Genomic DNA, 23,449 nt, shown 5'->3' on the forward strand with positions numbered 1-23,449 from the left:
TTAATATTTCGGATCCAACACTAATTTAAAAGAAGCATTTAGGTAATGCAGACTAGGGACCCCAAAGTGTGACAACGGTTTCTAATAGTTCTGCGTGAATATTTTTGCCTCCAAATAGTTCTTTCGTGCGGTGCAGCAGATACTCTCCACATATCCTCCTCAAATAATGCCAACCATTGATTGGAGAAGAAAATCAGATTTTCTGCTTCTAAAAATACTTATTCCTATTTGATTAAACATTTGAATACGTAGTGATTTATAATCTTGTAAATCGTTTCTCCTATGATTGGCAATCACTACGCTCTGCTCTCGAACTCTACACATCTTTATTCTATCGATAAAGACAGATGCAGTAGTAATGGATCGTCTACTTAACCTTCATGATGACAGCAAAAAGCGAATAAGCGCCCTTAACTGTGGCGAAGAAGGTGTCGAGATGTATTTTGACCATACCCCCGGCCAAGGCCGTGGTAGTCTTTAAAGCACGTTCCGTAAAGAGTATCATTTGCTTCTTGAATTGCCGAGTCTGATCAGGCCACTTGCAGCGAAACACTTCATACTGTAGTTGGCCGAAAAGAAGCTGAAGACTGCTACCATAATAGCAGATGGGAAAAATTTGCAGCGGCATGGATATAAAATATACCAGATAGTATAGACGTTCGAACGGTGTATCCACGTAGAACAGCATCACGACCATGGCCACGCAAATATTGAAGGCGGTGACGGTGAATTGAATGAACATCGGCCAGGACATAACCTCCTGCAGCAGATCGAATAGCCTAAAATAGATAAGCGAACTTTACAAAACTGATTTTAACTCTAGAAACTGTGAGCTCTTTCTCTAATACTCACTTGTATAGATTCTTCTGATCCTTGATGCAACGCACCAGCTCCCGCTCATTATCCAGCAAATTTACACAATCATAGCCAATACGCGAAACACGAATACCGAGCAACTTTATGTGACCCGACAGCAGGCAACAAGTTATGGGTGGAAAGGTATCGTCAATAAAGTTTTGGAAAATCTGATAGGAAATACCAACGATTTGGTACACATTTGCCACGTAGAAATTTCGTGTGGATGCACGCCAATCGAACGGAAACCATGCCGGATACAGCAGACTGCGCTCCTTGCTTAAGAGAAATGCCAGCTCTGCCGTCACACCGACCGCAGCATAGGCACACACGAATACAGAGACCACATTCCTTACGCTTGTGCGCATCAAAGCAAAATATTTGCGTTCTTCCTCGCTGCTCACGCGCGCATCCAGTTCCGAAAAGGTCTGCTCAATCTCGCGCATAATCCGCAACTTCCGCGTATAAATCAGGAATTTCAAGCTACAGGCGATACAGGTGACGCACACAGCGAGATTCTTAATATTGCCGGCTAGTGAACCGGTGCGGAAAAGCGCCAATGCCAGATGCAGTGGATAGCAAAAAGTCACCAGCGCGGTGACCATGAGCGCGTACGCCAAATAGACCAGGCGATATTTACTCACGGATAAATCGCCACCGCAGATGCGAAAGCCCAACCAGTGGATTTTGAAAAAGGCGTTGCTGTTCACTAGCTGGCTCATAGCTAACTCACTGGTTAACGGTACACAGCTGGAAGTTAATACGATTTTCAGCCTTTTTCTTTCGTATTTATAGCAGCTATAGAGGTGAGTTCAGAGGGATTTGAATATTGGCGCGTCTTATGCGTTGGCTAGACAATTAATAACTTAATTATATAATTGGTGTCGCGTGATACATCTAATGGAACTATTGCACGAATGCAGGCATATTTAAACGGACGGACGGCAGTGGTGATACTAGTTTGGAACGGGTTTTAGCTTTAACTTGCGAACTATCTACCAGTTTGTACATAACCAATATCATGAGCACAAATCTAGTTATTTTGACCAATTTTTGCAGGGATGCTCCTTGTCAGTCTACTATATGTGTATCAGAATCAGAAATAGAAACTTAGAATATTCAGACCTCTTGAGATATGGGTGGGGTCCCAAATTACTAACCTACCTCAAGCAAACTAGGCTAGAACATTCCACGGGCCAGCTAATACTAATATGAATAAGACCTGTGATATATCGGTGAGAGGGCTAACTTAAAACATAAGATTACATAAATTAAATAATAAATTTTGGCAAAATGCGTGGCTATGCTAAAGAAACTTTAACAACTTCCAATATATTACCATAAATGAAGCACGGAGGAACGTTTTTAATACCTGACGACATATTTCGAAATTGGGCGAAATCGGTGAATACTTTCCCTAATCCTAAATATGTACACTAAAAAATTATTTAAGTATATGTTAGAGCTCACGACTTCCGGTCCTAGACCAGTTATCCTCTGGGTAGCCAAACGGCATCCCTTTGAAGGCGAGCTAAAATGAGAAAGCGAAATATCGCCTCCAAACGGTTGTGCGCTGTGCGCTGAGTTTGGGACCCGCCACGTAAAACACTCTACAAATGGAAACTAACCGACAGCTTCGAATGAGAAAACCCCTTTTTGATGACGACCATGGCAAACGAAGTAAGGATTTCGATTTGAGGGCATGCACCTGGAATGTCCGGTACCTTAATTGGGAAGGTGCCGCTGCCCAGGACACCAACCAATCCTCGTTAGACTGGATGCTGACATCAATCCCGTCCAAGAAGCGCGATGGACGGGACAAGGACTGAGACGAGTAGACCCTTGTGGCATTTACTACAGTGGTCATATAAAGGTGCGCAACTTTGATGTGGAATTCGTGGTGGAAGAGAAACCCCGTCGCCGAGTACTATAATTCACATCGGTGGATGAGTGTCTAGCCTCAATCCGAAAGTTCTTCAACATATGGCATATTTGCGCCCACGCCCCGACGGAAGAGAAGGACGATGTGACCAAATACGCCTTCTACGAGCACTTGGAGCGCACTTATGAGAGCCCGCCACGATGTCAAAATCGTGCTTGGCACAACAGTCGGTAAATTCAGCCTCTACGAGGAAACATCCCCGAATGGGTTAAGGCTGATCGACATCGCCGTGAAATATGGTTATCTGTAGTGCTAGAGTCCAGCATAGGAAAACTCACCAAGCTACCTGGCCGTCTCCGGATCGAAGAGCCACCAACCAGAGGCCATGGTAAAGTCATGATACAAATATAAATTTCTGGAAAAACAACTAAACGACTAAGGAGATGTAAACATCATCAAAGATATTTTCAGTGGAGCCTCAGAACAAAGCAGCAGCATGTTCTCATAGTTCACTTCCTGAATATTTCCAAAATATCAGGCTCAATTAACATGGAGCACACCACAGTCACAGTTCGGATGTCGAGTCATAAGCATGAGACCTAGGAACCGAGACTTTATAATATGACATATTTACCAGATATACCGGGCATTTTCCAAGACTAATATAGAAATAAGCAATAAACTTTCTTAAACTCCCTCCACTTGTTATAATAAGAGTTTCGGTATCATTTTATTTCGAAAGTGAATCTTGAAGATTTGACATAGATATTGTTATAGAGACAGCTCAGTAGCAGCACGATGTGATGGATTGTTGGGTTTGAATTCTGCCTTTTCCTTTCTTTGCACTCTAAGCGTTGTTTCATATATGAAGTAATGTTAAATAGTTTACACGCCTGTTTTTTCCGGCTCCTTCTTTCTTTACTAATACTAGCGCTGAACATGTCCAAACTCTTCGTGCGTTGAGCTCACTCTGTCAACATGACCGCTACAGTATAGTATTGTCTCGGTCCTAATTCATTGCACAAATTTAGTATTATGTCAGGAGATATTTTTCTTGCCTCATTTTCAGTTCTTATGATATGTAGTTGTCCCTGAGACATTGAGATTACTGCACAAACTTTTTAACATTACGAGAGATATACGAGAGAAAAACGTTAACTCATCTAGAATTTGTTTTGGTATGCAGAAGTTCGGGGAGATTTTTAGTAATTCGTACGGATGCACTTAGTTACGTTTGTCACGTTTCTTGGAGAGTGTCCAGGGAAAGATCTCAACGTTATAATATACATTATTTTAATCTTAAAAAAGGTAAGTCAAGCGAATGTGATTATGCTAAGATTTACGAAAGATTATTAATTTTTATTCTTTACTTCTTTTTCTTCGCATAGTCATCGAAAAGAAAAATTGAAAAATACTCGTAGCTGTATATTATGAGAACTTTTTTATTATTTTTATTAACTTAATATCTGCCTGACTATACCTTTCTAACTCCCTCCACAAATGTGTAGAAGGAATAAGCGCCCTGAAGGGTTCTTACGAATGTGCTCAAGTGAATGGGAATGAGTCCCGCCGCGTAGACAGTTGTGCTCTTTAAGGAGCGCTGAGATAATATGGTAACCAGACGTCGGTACACCTGATCCTGTTCAATCCAATTGCTGGCGTAAAGCCCCTGCTGCAGATCGTCCATCGACTGAGCACAAGCTGCGCCATAGTAACAGAGGGGGAAAATTTGTAGCTGCAAAGCCAATAAGTAGGTCAAATATAGAACTTTATCGGAAACGGTATTCGTGTAGAATATAAATGTTATCAGAGTAAAGCAGTCCTGGAAGGCGGTGACCGCGTATTGAATAAAGACCGGCATTGAAATGATTTCTTCAATGATTGCCTGCAATCTGTAAAATACAAGTAAGACACGTTTCGTTCACTCTCTATCGAAGATGAACCCACCTATACAGACGTTGATGATCAATAATGCATTGCTGCAACTCTCGAATATTCGCCTGCACATCCTTACCAGTATGACCGATCCGACTCAGCCGAGCTCCTAGCAAACGTGTGTGGTTCGTTAGAACACACAGAGCAACCGCCGGAAAGGAGTCATTTGCCAGACTCTGCACGAGGTCGCAGGTCAATAGCAACAATTCCAATGCAACAGCGCCAACATACGCCGCCGTCGATGCGCGCCAATCAAACGGCAATTCTATGGCAAAAGCCAAATCACGGTTCTCAAGCGAAGCAGCAAACGCCATGGCTGTAATAGCAAATAAGAAGACGCATATGCCGCGCAGTGTATTCAATATCAAATTAGTGCCTCGATGAATGCCAGCAAAAAACTCCCGGTCCTCTTCCAGTAGTATCTGTTCGTCCAAAGCGTTAAAGATCTGCTCGACTTGCCGCACCAAATTCAGTCTACGATAGTAGCTAATGTATTTAGCACTACAGGCTAGAGCGGCGGCGCAAATGGGCAGCGTTTGGAGCAAATCGTTTACATTACCACTATTGCAGAGGGCTATAAGTACAGTGCCAGGATAGAAGAGTATTATGAGCGCATTGACAACGGTACGGTAGAGGCGATAGAGCAACTGGTAGCGCACTGGCTCACGTGCGCAACCCAACAGCAGCCACAAGCGCCAATGTGTGCAGAAGAACTGACGACTGTCCACCACTGCTGGTTTTTTCATTTCAGTTAGTAAGCGGAAGCTTCAATCCACAAATGTCCAGATTTTCGTTGTCAACAGGAAATCTATGAATAAATTAGTAAAAGCAAATGGAAGCCCTATTTATATAGCCGCAATGTTCACATGGCTAACTTTTGAGCACAGTCGATGTTAAATATATTCGAACCGTTGAAAATAGAAGATATTTTTGAGGGTGCGTTCAATCCTACTTTTTAGGTAGAAAATGTAGTTCAATATACACGAAATTATCTACGACTTCGAGGTTATGACTGTCAACAGTGAAGTGGCAGCCAAGTCGAGAGTGCCGACGATTGTTTGTTTGATGACAGGAGTTATTTTGTCTAGCCTTCGTTCATTACCAGACTCATTTGCTTCGCTTCCTTATCCAGTCTGGAGAAAGCAGAACTAACGGCGCGGTTATTGAGGCCAATGATATCAGTATCATCGGCATACGCTCTTATTGAAGATTGTACCTGCTCGATTAAGTTCTGCAGCTCGAATTATTTTCTCTAGAAGTCGCTTTGTCTGAAACTTCGTTTGGTATCGAACGGAAGAGAGAGGTCCAACTAGATGGAGAGGGACCTGACTACACTTGAAATCTCCAATTGGCGGCAAAAAGGCAGAAGGACTGGCGCGCTTTTGTAAACTCGTCTTTTTAGCTTTTGATTTTGAAGTTTCAATAATATTTATTATCGGAATTTTTACGTTCATGACTGTAACTGTTTTCAGTGTTAAAACATTTGCGCATTAATTATTTATATGAACCAATAATTTACTCGAATTCATTATTTTAAATGTAGTTTAATTAGAAAAGAGCGAATGGGAAATTTATTTACAAAAATTACGTATTTTTATGGGCCTCATGGACATTTTGGTCAAGCAATACATTTTTATATATTTTGTAAAACAGCATGTAATTATAGTCATATCCGTAATCATCAAATAGAAATTACATCATATGATTGAAATATTCGATGTAACCTACCATTATTGCTCGAGTGAAATGTCGTTCATAATTGTGGGAACTGATAATTTATTCATTTATTCCCTGGTATTAGTTATTGGGGTGGCAATAACAACTAAATTTTAGTTACAGGTAACACTACTTTAACCAAAATAATTTTTTATTTTTTTATCCCATTCAGAAACTTTCACTGTATTTTTAATTCATGGATTGTTTTTATTATCCTATCTTCTAAGTGGTTCGAACTGGACACAGTATACTAAATTTTGTTGAAATTATGAGTCCATCGCGGACAAACAACGTGACACATAATTAACGTATAACGATATACACCTATATTAATGTTTCAAATATTTTAAAACCACTACTCTTAGAAAAAAGATTCTGCGCTCATATTTTCAAGCGCCACTACAATGCATGATTGCTTACATTACGTACTGAATCGAAAATTGTAAAGAGAATAAGTGAGAGCTAAGTTCGGATACAGCCGGAAAATATAAACTTTTGCAACTTCCAAGGATTAAAGGTAAGTAAAGGTAAGTAACTTCCAGTACATAAGACTCGCTAGTTATATGGGGTCTTGAGAGAGTTTCCGGAAGCTCGAAAATCTTTATATTAGGTATAAGGGGCTAAGGGAATTATTGACCCAATTCAATCCAATTTCGACACGCAGATATACTACAGTCAGGAAAGAATTTTCTCTTAAAAAGTCAACTATAAGGGGTCCACTGGGTCCACATATTGAGTACCTAGGGGCGTGAACAGTTTTAGGTCAATTTGGAAAATTTTTGGTCCCAGCGTACAGGGAAGTGTTGGAATCAAATGGAATTTAAATTGTGTTATATGGGAAGTAGATGTGGCTGTAGTCCGATTTCGCGGGTCCCGAGATATGTGATTTCCCCTAAATATTTACGGTGTCACGCTCAATATCCAATTTTTACACTGGCTCCTACAAAGCTCTCTCATACCATTGGGAGGTAAATTTAATGTCTCTAGCGTATTTATTTATTGGTTTAATGCGCTTTTTGTTGTTTCTAACAGCACCGTTATATGGAGAGTGGGCGGGGTTATCATCCGATTTCAATATTTGGGCTGTGTGAGCTTGGTTGTGGTTTAGGGGATATGTACATACATTAAACTTATTAGAGGGCGGGGCAAGACATAATAAATACATATATAACATACAAACGGTGTTTATTTACTGTTTTCATAAACTTTATTTCATGAGAGATAATGCTTTTTTTATTTTCCAGCAAACTCTTTGATTCGACCTAATGCTGTATTATTAGAACATTTTTCCAAATTTAACCATCATTAAGGGCTTTCCATCTCCTGGATGATGTATTCTTAGTTTTAGGCTTTACAATATTTTTGAAATGGCCAAATATTTATTTAGTCAATGTAGGTGTCGAGCACACGCAACAAAAATAAAGTTTTACCCTTTAAAGCAACTGCAGAACTGCTAATCAAATATGTCTTTCTACACATGCACTTACAGTCACTCGCGAAAGTTTTGATTGCGACCAAATCTTTAGCTTAAATTTCGTTATCAGACATTCACACTCACATTCGCTTTTGCGTTTACTAACACATGTACAACCATTTCCCAGCACGATTAAGTTACAATATTGCTGTAACTGCTCAGGCGATACTTTTCTCCCATTTCACTTGAACCCTGAGGCCATAGCGTACAAGTTTTGCTCAACCGACGGCCGTCGAACCTTCACCACTTCTGCTGTCAAGGCGCCCGGAGGCACACATTAGTTCAACATTGGCACAACTCAGCCCATATGTACGTATGCATTTATGTAGCTTGCTTATGAGCTCTTTTGCCCACATATTGTTTTTATTTGTCCAAATCCGGATAAGCACTTTCGCTTTATTGTCTATATTTTCATTTCCTGCGCTCCTTTGCATTCATTTTGCATTTATTTTCACGTTCAGGCGGCATTTCTCCCATTCTTGTTGTTGTTGTCACTAGGATCGCCGGATATGTTTTCATATAAGAATAAGTAGAGCAAATTACTAAGGCGTAAGGAGCCTACGATTACACACATACATACACACAGTATTATGTGCGATTAGGTATGGTAATATTGCACAGGGCGTATACGTTACTTACGCCTTTAGCTTGACAATCTCTCTCTAAATAATAGCGCATTTCCGCTAACAAATAAATGTCTTAGAGCAGATTGAAATCGCACATGCGGAAAACATCTAATATTTAGTCGAATTAGAATGTAGTATCGTACGTAGAAATTTGTAGGCTCGTTCGCATAGCGCATATATCAGTCATTCTCTAATGCCGTAGCCCGCATTTCAGCAATTCCAATCATTGTAATGAGCAAAGTTGTAGACCATGAAAAGCTAACAGACTTACAATGTATTTATGAAGTCTGTTTTCCTGTTTCAAATGGCCGAGTGCTTGATGAAGTTTCCATGTTTGCGCCTTGCAAGTGACGTGAGTAAGTCCGCCTAATTATGTATACACGATTAAATGCGAATCAAGGTAAGCTGAGAGAGTATGGATGGATATTGTATTTACCCTACGCTGTTGAGATGGAATGGCTCGAAAGAATTTTACAAATTTGCAGTTTATATTGTGTCCAGCCCACATACAACAAACAAAGAGATTTTTATCTATGTACCATCTGATCAAAATTGACTCGGACTGGCAAAAAACTATATTATCGCCTTCGAAATAGGCTCCTGAGCCAATACAAACATGCCAGCTATTAATCTAATTTTCGATATAAGTATTTGTTATAAGCCTCGCCTGGAAAGACCTCACTGCCTTCAGCGCATTTTAATTTTTATACCCTGAACAGGGTATATTAAGTTTGTCAAGAAGTTTGTAACACCCAGAAGGAAGCGTCGGAGACCCTATAAAGTATATACATATATAATTGATCAGTATGTTGAGCTGAGTCGATTCAGCCATGTCCGTCTGTCTGTCTGTCCGTCTGTATATATACGAACTAACTATCGTTTTGAAATTTTGCAAACGTCATTTTCTCTTCAAGAAGCTGCTCATTTGTCGGAACGGCCGATATCGGAACACTAGAACATATACATAGCTGCCATACAAACTGAACGATCGGAATCAAGTTTTTTATGGAAAACTTTCACATTTGACGTGGTATCTTCACGAAATTTGACATGGATTGCTGCTTAAGGTAATAGTATAATCTCCGAAAAAATTTTTCTTAATCGATTCAAGAGAAAAATGCTATCAGGCATTGTCTCTCCAACTTTTTTGCTGTTGTCGGCATTAACAGAGATGAATGGACGAATCGCATAAGGTAAATTTTCGAAGACTTCCAATCTTTCTGGATCCTTTGGGGTACTCAAACACTTGTATTCGGGATAAAGAACACTTCTGCATTTTCTTCAACGATTCCACAATCATGATTCTATTGGAACAGCTGCTCGAGATCAAACTTTACATGAACGTAAAACAGGTTGTACGCAGACACCAGTTGAGAACTCACCATTAGTCTCAGCAAACGAACAGAAGTGGCGTATTTGAATTTTTCAGGAATATGATATTTAGTTTTAAAAACTGTTCAGAGTTACTACTCTAATCTCCGAAAATCCACAATTTTTAACTCACTTTTTGGTGTCTATATCACAACCCTTGGTCGCTAAGCTCAATTCAGAGTTTCACAAATATAAAATCTTAAGCTTATGCTTGCAGCACAATATGAATGATAATATATAATCAATATAACAAATTTTAATCTTCGTTAAGAACCTTATTGAGGTGAAAAATTCGAATATTAATAAAAAATCTCTGATAGTTATCTGAGAAACTTACCACTAGAACTCACCACAACTAAACAAATGGAGTTACAAAAAGCCTCAAACACCTTTATATAACTAAACTAACTAATATCCTTTAAGGAAATACTTCTTTTCTACGCCTTCGTCACCTCTGATGCAAAAACACAAGACACTTAAGTTAGCGCTATTAAATTTCGACCTAAACGCTTGTTCTTCCTCGCCTACTTACTCTTACAACCGCGTTTAATTCACCTTAAATAGCACTCAAATGCAATCACGATAGATACGGATGCAAATGCAAAGCTCAAAAGCACAAGCCATCAACAAAGGAGTACCAGGCGATGAGTTAACGAAAATTGGAAAGCATTAGGAGCGAGCAAGTGGGTCTTGACCAACCGCAACAACCGTCATCATAGTATCCGTGTCGGCTTGCCTGCACCACCTGGTGCTATCGTTTCGTACGTCGCAGAGGCTACTGAAACACGCACTCCTGTGCCACAAATGTTGTGAGTCGATTTGCATGCATTGATAGCGAGCAAAATTGCATGAGATTGTAGTGCAAATACCGAAATGTTGCAAAAATTGCAACACAATTGCTACTACCTCCTGCTGGCGGCAAGGGCAACAAGCTGATTTCGTCACGATGCTTCATACCTTGCATGGCATGGCATAATGAAATGCAAAGCAATGCAAACACTGATCGAATACAAATAGGGTCATGAATTACGGGCATTAATTTTAAAGGTTACCGGTGGCAAGGGAGTTACACGTAATGCATGAAGCGCATTCTAATTGAAGGGCGGACAGAAAAAGTCACTTATGCCTAAGCATCGAAGCGTTTGCATTGATTTGCTTTGAATTGCAAGGGTGGCAACACTTTTGCCCGACGCACGGCCCGCCAGCACTTGACTAGCTACCAAAAATGCCAATTGTCGCTTGAAGCGGCCCGAAGAGGAATGACTTCAGGCAAATGGTGTGGAATTAAAAAATTTATAAGAGAAAATGATGAGCAAGAGCTTTTCAAATTTCGAGAAACCGCTTTGAATGTGTGTGCCACGCGACCCAGATTTAACCTGTAGAAGGCATTGAGACCATATCCCTTAAAACGTGTTGTACTCCCAGTCTGCTAAGCAGTATTTAATAGAAGAAGAATAATAAATCACCAATTTTAGACAAATTCAACTCAATTTATTTGCATCGCTGTCAAATTTCAAAGCGCAAACTCAAATTATCTGTTTCAAATGAGCCGGTGGCCACAGTTCAATAACTTTGAACGGAATCGAAGATTTTATATGCGTATTCTAGCAATTTCTGCAGATCGATATTATGGCGTTTCAACACGTTAATCGGATGCCTTGTTGTGTATGATTTCTGAAAATGAATTGTTAGGCAGCTGCCAATGAAGATTTATTCTCAACAGGAATACTTACCAGTAGCCTCTTGACATCGTGACGGAAGCCGCTGCTGCGCAACACGCGATAGAAGTTGGCAAATTCCCTACTCTCACGCATCTTTTCCCGCACCAAATGGCGAAGCTTCGAGCGTGGAATTGCACCCACCAAATTCTGAGCAACATCTTGCAAAGATCGGCTCTCTATCTTGATCTTCGAAGATTCTAAATCAGTAATCTCCGACTCATCACCATATTCGGGTATCGAAATCATCAGACATTTGAAAATGTTTGAAATGCTGGAGATGGTTTCCGTGCTAACGCCAGCATCGGAAAAGCGCTTAAGCACACTCTGATAAATGGAAGTATCAGCAAGTTGCTGTGACACCGATTCGAATTGGTCGGTTTTGATGAAGTCCATGGCATTGCGGAATTCCTTGTCATTATAATAGCCAGAAGAGATGTAGTAGACCAAAGTGTTCGCATCAATCAGATTGCGTATGTCACGGAAATCTCGGCAAAGTTGATAGGTAGCAGTGTCCTCGCACGCGTTCCACGGCTCAAAGTAGCGATGGCCCTCACCCTGTGAGATCCACAGACAAAGGATGAGTAGAGTGAAAATTTTCAACATAACGGATAGTTCGTAGACAATTTCTAGAGAATATTAGAAGTCTATGCGAAGTACGCTTGCACTGTGCTGAAAGCGAGCACCGTCAGCACTATTTATACAGCCAGAAAATCACAGCAGACCAATGCGATTGCAATCCGAACTACCGTCGATACGTTACATCTGTAATTACCGTAGGCAAAGTGCAATTACATTTCTTATCTACTTGTTGTTTTCCCACTGGTATCCAGTTACAACTTGTTAACTGTTTATGTGCTGCATTATGCGTATGTCTGCGCGCTCGCTTTCAGAGATATTTATCAGTAAAGTAGCAAGCTAGTGAGTCCGCTCAACATCCTATTGACTTTGTTGTCGTGTACCAGAAGTGTGATGTTTGCATGGAACTAACTAAATGATATCTGGCGGCCTTAAGTAATTGTCTCGCTTATCAGCAATAGAAGGAATGCGCTACACTCGCCGCTTCGATCAGTGTCAATGTTCCTGGAGACATTTGAGGGAAATGACTTGTACTCATGAATTGTGAAGTAAACCAGGAAGCAGAAAAGGGAAATGTACGTTTAGAACTTTGCAGTCATATTCAAATGGATTAACTTTTTTGGGGAAAACTTTCGTTGAAAATACGAAGTTTGATCAGTGTTTCCACTCTCCAGCTGTAAACCATTTTGATTACAATTCTTATTATGAGCCCATGGTAGTTGTGTTAACAGCATTAAACCTGCCAAAAAAATTGATATGCTTTCAAGTTGACAATCCTGCGGATCGAAATCCGAGTCCATTCGCATTAAATATAACTGACTCTCGTGAGAAGGCTAATGGAAAAATCTTATTTGTTGTTAGCGAAAACCTGCGATCGCACATAGTTCGCGCGAAGCATCCGTCTTCAACTGAGTTTGTTAAATCTAATATCTTTTGTTTACCTTCCTTAAAAACGTAATCTAACCTTTCAGAATTGTACATTAGCAGCTGAGAACCCAATATTTGTATGTTGTTCAGATCTATTTCGAAAAGCTGCTTGGAACTTTTTTGTTACCAATGCAATTATGGTTATAAAATCGTTGCAATTGTTTCTGAAGTGTTTTATGGAAAAGTCTTATCAGAAAGTTCTATATTTGAGTGGCATAAAGCATGCAGAGAAGGTCGTAAAGTCATTAAAACCTTGCTTCATGTGGTTTATGTTAATGACAACAACTTCGAAAAAGTTAAACAAATGGTACTTAAAAAACATCGTGTTGTCATCAGAGGAATAGAAGACAACCGAAACATCCCCCATGGATCAATTTAACAAATTTTGCTTAAAATTTTGAATATGAAGCGTCTGATTCTTTTGCAAAACCACGTCAAATAAGAGTCCAAAAGATATACATAGTTGACAACATAGCAAGGGCCCAACATTCAGCAAATGTATCATAACTGTCGAAACGTTCAAAACAAACTAGCGAATGGCGCGCCAAAAATGTGCCGAAACATAATAAAAACAAAAACTCGCTGATGGCCATACCAGCCGAAGCTTATAACAAGTGTACGGTAATTGGATTCAGCGTTGTCATGCTTGTTTTGGCTCAGGAGTTTGTCTCAAATTTGATCGGATGTTCAGCGGCAATTCCGTTGAGAAAAGATTTCGAAAGTTCACCACACTTTTCTTTCACACTGTTTCAAGTGCTTTCGTCGGGAACTTATCAATTGCCGGTAGAACTCAAAGGCTACTGTAAACAACTCATTTGCAATGTAAAAGTGAAAGAAAACAAATTGTGCACAAATAAAATGAAGGAAAATTGTATAAACAACACCTGAAGAACTCTTTAGGCTACACTATTTACAACTTAGGCAATGTGCCGGGCCTTTAATGAATTAAAGTTGTTAGTAGACAGACGCAAAAGGTTTTAAAATAATTGGTTCTACACACTATAGCCGACCCCTTGCATGCTACTGCGTCCTTGGCATTATTTTGCGCGAATTATCTTATGTCTTGTGGCATTTTGCATGTTGCAATTGCCCCAAAGGAGCTAGTTGTCCACTGCAACGGGATCGCTAAAATTAATACTACAACAACAGCGCTTGTCAATTGCCGGCCAATCAACTGGTGAGCGCAACCAGCCTGTGGTGCCCCTGAAATGCCCTCTTCCCCCATCTCGCCACATCCGTCTGTCAATGCACAACGGAACTGTGGTCAGCAAAAGCATGGCAATCAAAACGCTCACTAAGCCAAATGCCAAGACACGCTGGGGAATGGACACTCCACTCTAAGACTCAATTAAAATGGAATTTATTTTGCTGTCTTCGTGTCTTCGCAGCCATCCTGGCATCGCATGATTTTTCTACTCTGTCCGTTGTCATCTTTGCGTCGCTTCTCAGCAGTACGTCGCTTTGGTTTTACGCTCATTTTTCTCAGGCTTAAACAATGATTTTAATTCCATTGTTGCGGCATCTGGCATCTTTCAATATTTATGCTTTCAATTAAGTTGTTGTGTCTTTGTTTGCGAGTGTGTGCGTGTGTGGGAAGCATACTCAGCTATGACCTAATACCCGGATGGGCTGTAAGCCACTGCGTGATCAGCCACTCTGCAATACGTGTGTTTATATTCGTGTGTATATGTGCACCTACAAGTGTAATGGCAACACACACACGCACGTGTCACACAGTTGTGTCAATATATTATTATCTGCAGTTTTTCGAAAGCTTCACTGGAAATGATACTAATTATAGGTGTGCTAGTGTGCGTGAGAGCGTGCGTGCTTGTGGGCGTGCAGTTGATTGGATTACCGTTTGACCGTCACTGCATCTATTGGCCTGGTATGTATGGTATGTATATGCTTATATATTTGTGATTGTTTGTATGAAAAATAAATGTTGAAACGAATTTTTAGGTAAGCGAATATCAAATATCCAAAAACCACAAGTTCATAAAATAGAAAACCGCATTTTTTGTTCGCTCCTGTGGCATTGTGTGTGAGACAGATTTATCGCTACGATTTCATTTTCTATAAAACCGGCCTGACATCTGTTATAAATTGTGCACACCACAAAGTGGTGCAGTCGAATGCAAGCGTTGCGCTCCCACAAGAATTTCGCAGATTAATTCTGAGCATTTCGAATGGAAAAATCAATTATGAATGCCTTAAAAATAAGCCTCACAGCACACATAATAACCTACACTTTTAGACTGTGTAACATTTCATTTCAGTCGTCGTAGTTTGGCAGCAGCCCTCGAATATACCGAAATAGCAGCTTTAGTAGTAAATTAAGTAACAAATATGGTGAGGCCTACTACCACATACTTCCGCAGTTTGTAAGAATCCAAGGCATGAAAGTTTTGCCAAGCGGCAGAAATACTTTTAAATTTAAAATGTTATTTAGGAAGTCAACTACATATACGAATTTATGAGTCGTATTAAAATACATATGAAATAGGTTCCTGAGCCAATACTTAATCCAATGCTAAATATTAAGTAATCCAATTTTCCATACACTTGTTATAAGCCTCTGTTAGGAGAGCATTCAGTGCCTTCAGGGGATTTTGGTTTTTTCCACGCCTCGTACTCAGTAATGATGCTTTTCATGAATATAAAGCTCCTAGTTATATTGTCAAATATCTCTTTTGCAACCTTTAGTTGACGTCGTTTTTGCAAAAGATTCTGGTTCGTAGCCAAAACGTCTTGAATAGATCCATAGGGGATGTTCAGATCCTCTGCAAACTCTCGTCACTAACAGAAATGAATGAACTATTAGCATGAGGCAAGCTTTCGATAACTTCCCGACCTTCACTGAATGCTTTGTGCCACTCAAATACTTAGTTTTTTTTGATAAAAGACTCTCCAAACCACTTCTGCTTGTTTTTTGTTTGCTCAATTTTTTATGTTGAAAATCTCCAGACAAATAAACAACTGCTGAACGCACTAATTTGTATATGAAGATAACACTTCACTTGGATAAAAAGAAAGGTGAAATCAATCATAAATGACCAGTTCGGTTCAAATTTTATTTCGGATATGTGTGTTTGGACAATTGGTCGTTCATTAAGTAATTTCGTTTGATGACAACAGCTGATCTTATCGAATTTTTTCGCAGCCAACTGCTTTACAGTTACATATTTGACACCTAATATAGTAAACAAATTTCTTACAGTTTTTGGACTTTTTTTATTTGATGCCCTATCGAAGATGGAAGATCGAAAACAGCACTTATATTTATATTTTACTATCAACAGGGTAAAAATGAAGTTCAAGCAATTCGAAAATTATATGACGTGTATGGAGTAGTTACCAAAGCCGAAATAATTAATCTAATCTAATCTAATAATTACGTCCCGAAAGGCCTCTTGAAGGCGATGTGGATAAAGTCGTTGGTCGATGTAAATAGTCGAATTCCAACTCGAGAGATTGCTGAAAGATTAAATTTGTCTTACGCGACCGTTCACAAGCACATGAAAGGATTCATTTTAGGATTAATTTTGAAGCTGAGATTCTCATGCTTTTATAGAACGAAATTTGCTTCGTCGCATTAACGACTGTGATTTGCTTACCAAACATTAAAGAAGTGACACAATTTCGAAGCGAATTGTTACAGCTGAAAAGAGAGTTATACAAACAACGGAGTTTTCGTTACAAAAGTGGACCGATAAGGACAGCAAACGACGCGATATGGTAGCGTCAATATATTAATCTAATCTAATCGTCGAATGTTCAGAAATTGGGTTGAGCAAAAACTTGAAAATAATCCGATTTCAACGAAAAATTGTCTTCCGCAATGAAGCACAGTCAATAAGCAAAATATGCGTTCTTGGTCAGGTAACTATCCACACGTACTCCATGAGTCACCATTGCATCCCTTCGTCATTAGGCCGTACTTCTTGCGTGATGATCAAAACCGGTACGTTACTGCCCCAACTAAATGCCCCAATTGATTTATTGAAAACCAAGTTTGGTGAACGTCACCCAGTCAATTGGTCGCCTCGGTCGTACGATTTGACGCAGTTAGACTATTTCCTGTAGAGCTACATCAAGTTTATGCTCTATGCGAACAAGCCAGCGACGATTGATGAACTTCGTATGAATACCGAACGAAAAATTGCGGTAGTATTGGCCAATTTATGATTGAAAACGTCGAAAATTGGGTTCAGCGTCTGGACTTCTGCAAGCGTGGCCGTCGAGTTATACTATATATATAATGACGTCAAATATACTTTCACAGGAATAAAGAATTTCATGGATATCCCAAATTAAACATTTTTGTTTTATTAAAAAAAAAACTTTTGCAGAGCTTTTATTGAAAAACACGTTACAAGAATGGAAAGCGCAAGAAATTATAGTCTCAGAAAATGAACCAGCTCAAACCACTTCGAAGGCCGATAGCTACCAAAAAAGGTTATATTGTCTGTTTTGAGGGTTTTCAAAGAGACCGTTGACAGCTGTTAATTCTGAAGACATTATGATAAACAAAGTAAGAAAGGTGCAGTGTTACATATTCTCAGACTTGGCACCTTCGCACTGGATGGGGGAACTCGGACGAGTTTTATACCTTCAAGCATAAAAAATTGTTTATGCGTGGAATCATTCTCTTGCCCGAAAGATGGCAAACGGTATTGTATCAAAATGGAAAATTTGTTACCGATTCATAGCAGTTTAAATTGCAGCACTTCTTATTCAAATGACAAAGGTAAAGCAATACAGTTACTCATACCGCCCATGCCGATTATCGCCACTGAATGTTTAAACGTCGAGCAAGGGCCAACACAACTATGCAATTATTGGCTATGCAGCAAACTCTCCCTGGATTGTACAAACATGCACAGATACTTGGCGCACACTTTATACATATACCTACATATATACATAGGAAACCTAGTTTACACGCTCATACCCTTATACAAGCGGCGTAAGTACCCGATTTACAGCGTCGGCAGTGTAGAAAATGCTAAGGCAGCTGAGACCATCGAGGCAATTTAGCAAATTGCTTTATTATTAGCTGAGGGGGAAGAGCACACTCAAAATGAAGTCATGTTGGCAACACAGCCACACTCAGGACTACCTCAAATTCGTGCAATCACCAATACACAGCGGAGTCATGATTTCCTCAATGCACGCTTGGTGCGGTCCGTGTTGGAAATGCTCGCACATTTCAAAGCTCCTCGAGTTTCCGGTTTTTGAAACAAAAGACTGGGATAAACGTCGGCCTTCTTCCAGTTTTTGTTTAGCTTTATCTTCTTTAGAAGTTGAGTTTTACTCAGCTGAAAGTTGAAGGTACAATTTATCCGGTTCTTGAGTACCACCCGGTGGTTTCGCACGAACAGAGTCCTCTAGTGTTGTTCCTCCAAGTTCGAAGAAGAGTTCTTAGGAGTTGAAGGAACACTTTCGACTGTACAGATATTTTGTTGCTTAATACATTTCCGGCAGGCCCACAATGTAACGAAACCGTTGCGGCGTATCTAAGCGCAAACGTATGCTCAAAGCTATAAAATGTGTGCATAAATATGTGCAAATTAGGACAGAGATGAGAACTTGTTTCCTCGATTATCTTGCACAAGCCAATAGTGGTTTTTACTAACTGCCATTATATCGTGCTAAGCCAATCTGCTCCGAAGTGTCAGACACATGCCTTTGTCCGTACACATGTACGAGTGTACTCGAATAGAACCAAATGCAATTTGTCGGCAATGCCCCAATTTTTTCGCCACTTACACGACGGCACTATCAGTAAAAGCAAAAACCACAAAGCCGGCGGCTACGGATATGTTTACATGCCCAACATACCCGCACAAAAGATCGGGCCACATATGTGTACGTAGATGAAAAGGAAAAAACTTAATTAGCCGAGGAAATTAGTGAACATCCGGTTTATGGCGCAAGCAATTTACGAGGGTATGGATGATATACATACATACAAACTAATGGAAGTACCCACATGCATACTAAGTGCGCTGCCAGTAATCTAATATGCGTGAGGTAATCTCCCGAGAGAATTAGTTCCCTGCTTCTACTTGCACGAAGCTTCAAACTCCTTCAGCAGACCGAAAGTGAATCGATCGGTTAGGAGCCTGGATTTTAAGCACTTCCAGGGCGTTGAATAAAGCTGTCAAAAAGCGTGGCGTGGAGGTGAAATTAAACTTGAGTATCATCGGTCAGATGTTGTCGGAAAGCCGATTTACACAATATCTCAGTTCAAACTCTAACTTGTAGTTAAGTGCTTCAGTAACTGTTTTATGGCTATAACTACCGAAGTGGCGCTCCACTGCTGTTTCAACACGGTCCAAATAAAATTAAGTATAGACTAATTTCAACCCTAGGTGAACTGGTCCCCTTTAAATGCCACAATATTGCGACTTAATATGAACCCATTTATTTAATAAGGCATGTCAAAGGAATTCATAAGAAATAGATACCCGGAAGTATATAACACAAGGAGCACAAGGTCAAACGAAATGTTTCAAACATTGTTTCTTACATGTGTGTCCGTGTGTGTAAGTATCTCTTGTTATAATCTTGTTCATACTCAATAGCAAACTGCGTCGATTGGCTTATAGCAACCGGAAGGAAGTAATTTCACAGATAATATGTATAAAGGGTGCGCCATATCAGTTTGTAAATATAGAATAACTTTGGAACGAGCTCTACACCGAAAGAAATTCTCAACATCCATTAATAGTAAAATCTAAATATTGGGTAGTCGAAAAAATCTTTTCTTTCTTTCTAATCAACTTCTTCAACTTTTTCTTATATTCATAATGAACTTTAATGAACCAAATATGCACCATTTCGGTCACCACTTTTGGACATTTTTCCGCTAAAGACATTATTCCATCAGTGTACAACTTTTCTGGTTTCTCGGCGAAAAACTGCGACAAGTAATTTCCACAGGCTTCTCTTGAAGCCAAATTTATTCCATTAAGGAAGTTCTGCATTGACCGAAACAAATGGTAGTCCCCTCGTGGAAGATCAGGGCTATATAGAGGATGCATCAAAATTTCCTAGCCAAGCTCTCCCAGTTTTTGCTGGGTCATCAAAGATGTGTGTGGTCTAGCCTTGTCCTGATGGAAGACGAAGCCCTTTCTGTTAATCAGTTCTAGCCGTTTTTTCGATTGCTTGCTTCAATCTCATTAGTTGTAGACAGTAAAATGTACAATCAATCGTTCGACCGGCCTAGAGCAGCTCATAGTGGATGATTCCTTTCCAATCCCACCAAACACTCATCATAACCTTTCGAGACGTCAATCCTGGCCATGCCATCATTTGTTGAGCTTCACCACGCTTGGACCATGATCTTTTTCGCTCATTATTGTGTTCTTTTTCATGTGGTACCCAAACATCGAGCTTCTTTTTGTAGCCAGCCTTTTTTAAAGTTTCAAAACCGTTTGATTATGAATGTTAAGTTCCTTAGCGATGTCATGGCTGCTTGTGATGGTCCTGGTCAATCTTTTCCATAATTTCATTTATATTTTTAATACACAAATTCCAAAATATAGTGAATTTCTTTATTATTTTCATTCATTTTTATCAACTTCCCCCAATTTAATTTTTTAATTTGATTTAATGAAAATCTCATCTTTTCAACACTATAGGTACTCGTATGACACAATGTGATTAGTATCACTGGATATATATGACTACAATGACATCTAGTGATGTAATACGAAAGACCTTCTCGACTACCAAATATTGCGGAAGGCCTTCACAACAATACCGTTCTACTAAATTTGATAAATGAAATAAAATTTTATTATGATTCAAACCTTCACGCAAACTAATCTACTTCAAGAACAAGTACTCATATTTGCTATTCAATAATTTACATTTTTTTCGTTTCATTATTAGTATTATAAATAGAAATAGTTTTAATTCTTCAAACTATTATTCTATTCTCAAATACCCAATTCAAACGTCGTTATACAAATGTGAGTTCTACATTGTTCGCAAACCAATTGCTTAATAATTCAAAGCATTTCTCAACGCTTGCGAATACTGAAAAAATGAGCTGCCAATGGAGGTATGAGCTTCAGCAATGTCATGCACATAGTGCCACTTACATATGTACATATGTTCTCGTGTTAATAAAAAAAGAAAGCTCTCCGCACCGGGTCTCTCATTCGTTCAAATGTGCTGTTGAGCTGCAGCCTCCAGGAATTTTGCGCATTCGTTATGCATCAATGCAACTAAAAGGCCGCAAGTGATTTCCTTACGAAACATGCTAAGAGGTAACAGTGTTTTACTCTTTAAAATATTTGTGTAAACATCTCTTTTCGAGACTGGAGAGAGCGATCAGTTTTCAGGACACTCAATATATCGCTTTAAACAAGCTGTAATGAGTCTTAAAAATTGATTGGTTTAAGTCCGGATATTGTCAATTCGAATGCCGAATGGGTTCGCAGACTATCGGGTTTATTCATTTATTTATCAAAAGGAGCACATTTCATTGTGGTAAATTAAAACGTAATAATTTCTATAACTTCTTCTTCTTAATTGGCGTCGACATCGCTTACGCGATTATAGCCGAGTTAACAACAGCGCGCAAGTGTTTTTAACTCGGCCATAATCGCGTAAGCGGTGTCTACACCAGTAAAGAAAAATTACAGTTTTTTTTTCAAGGTTGTCAACGCCTCACCACATAAATGGCGGCAAATTTAAATCTTGTGTTAATTTTCGTACACCCTTTATATAAGTATTTGTGAATGATCCGCACGACGAGCTAAGTCGATTTAGAGATGTTATCGGTCTGTATATGCGGAAACTAAGCCTTAGTTTTCGAGATATCGTTCTGAAATTTTGTACATGCCATACAATCTGATCGATCTAAATTAATGTAAAGATCTGTTAATGCCCTTTTATGTTATCAGTGGTGCACCTGGGAAGGATATCACAGCTTCGATGCAGCCAAAGTAGACATTGCTTCTTATTTAATGTGCGTTAGGTGCCACACACTGTTTGGTGGGTGGGTATAAAATAAAATGGCTTTCATTGCGACTTTAGCACTCCACAGTCTTTTGGCAATTCATATTCAGAAATATTCACGAGCACAAGTTGGTTCGTCACGACACGTACACCAAACGACTCAGTGCCCAAACATACATGCATATACTTACAAATACATATATAAGCATGTTTGGCTACATGCATTCCTGTATATGAAAGTGTGTGTGCATGCATTTTATATGACTCCTGGCTGGCCATAAGTGAATTGCTTTTAATTTCCACACTATTTTATGAAGGCAGTTCATTAACGATTTCACTTTCGGTGTGCACACTCATGTTTTCATGTGTGTGTGTATGGGTGTGCTTCACTGATTTATTTTCGCCAAAAAACACAGCGAAATAGTCTCAGCCATATAATTTAATGAAAAGCATTAAGCAATACGCAAACCACATAAATATGCCGCCGACTTGGCGTGTGTGTGCGACGGGGCGTATGAGTAATATTCTACTGCTGCTGAATGAGTATGCATGGAAAATTATGTGTAGATATGCCAGTGGCGGGATCAGAAATAATATTTTGGGGGGGTAATAAACATTTCCCCATTACCCCCTCTGAATTCGCCACTGTATACAATGACTATTTGTCTTCGAGCGCTGAACGAATGAATGGCGTTTTATGCGAACTTTGCATTTTTGTTCTCTCCAACGGCATTTCCAAAGTTGAAGCAAATATACCGTTATTTCGGTACATTTATGCATATACAAATGCAAGCACTTCTGCAAGTAAAAGCTTAGCTAGAGTGTCGGTAGCCAATAAAGAAAACTTTTAAAGTTATCCGAATGGCAAACAGATAATGAAAATATATTGCCGTTTTTTTGCGAAATCCAACAAAAATATCTAAATCCATGCAATTTTGGTCAAACGTTGCTTCAAGTGAGATGAAATAACGAAATATAAATACTTTAATAAGTATAAGTTTGCGCAAGCTAGACTATTTCTAAAAAATAATATTTTAGCACTGCAGGAGCAAGCAGACAGACACACTAGCCGATCACTACAACTTCTTGCTAACCTTTTTTGTGGTATTTATAAAATAAAATCCTCTCGAAAACACAATTAACAGCAGCGTAGCACTAAGCATCGTTTCCACTGGCCTCTTTGCCTCCGTCCACCGTTGACAACGAAATCACGTAGCTTCAAGGGCAACGCGTTGGCAGTCAAGCGAAGTTAAGATTATATTTACTGACGATTTCACTTCATTGATGGCATCATTCAATCATCATCGACACTATCAACCGGCTAACTCAATGGAAACCGCAAAGTACGAACAACGAACTACTCAATCCGCAAGGACAACGAAAGGATACA

At 39.4% G+C, this 23,449-nt stretch overlaps 3 protein-coding genes across 3 annotated transcripts; all 3 read right to left on the minus strand.

Annotated features, from left to right (window-relative positions):
• Positions 1-367: 367 nt before the first annotated feature.
• Positions 368-3,124, minus strand: LOC126757471 (odorant receptor 59a-like). The gene is made up of 3 exons (XM_050471405.1): positions 3,084-3,124; positions 853-1,605; positions 368-779 (listed from the first exon to the last, which is right to left on the minus strand). The coding sequence occupies exons 1-3, from the start codon at positions 3,122-3,124 to the stop codon at positions 368-370; spliced, it is 1,206 nt and encodes a 401-aa protein (XP_050327362.1).
• A 1,087-nt stretch (positions 3,125-4,211) lies between these two features.
• On the minus strand, positions 4,212-5,418 carry LOC126757473 (odorant receptor 59a-like). Its single transcript, XM_050471406.1, has 2 exons — positions 4,685-5,418; positions 4,212-4,629 (listed from the first exon to the last, which is right to left on the minus strand). Exons 1-2 carry the CDS (start codon positions 5,416-5,418, stop codon positions 4,212-4,214), a joined length of 1,152 nt encoding a protein of 383 aa, XP_050327363.1.
• A 5,910-nt stretch (positions 5,419-11,328) lies between these two features.
• On the minus strand, positions 11,329-12,243 carry LOC126756289 (uncharacterized). The gene is made up of 2 exons (XM_050469245.1): positions 11,593-12,243; positions 11,329-11,533 (listed from the first exon to the last, which is right to left on the minus strand). The coding sequence occupies exons 1-2, from the start codon at positions 12,181-12,183 to the stop codon at positions 11,423-11,425; spliced, it is 702 nt and encodes a 233-aa protein (XP_050325202.1). The 5' UTR covers positions 12,184-12,243; the 3' UTR covers positions 11,329-11,422.
• Positions 12,244-23,449: the final 11,206 nt, after the last annotated feature.

The sequence above is a fragment of the Bactrocera neohumeralis genome, chromosome 4, assembly GCF_024586455.1.
Source record: "Bactrocera neohumeralis isolate Rockhampton chromosome 4, APGP_CSIRO_Bneo_wtdbg2-racon-allhic-juicebox.fasta_v2, whole genome shotgun sequence".
Classification (NCBI taxonomy): Eukaryota; Metazoa; Arthropoda; class Insecta; order Diptera; family Tephritidae; genus Bactrocera; species Bactrocera neohumeralis.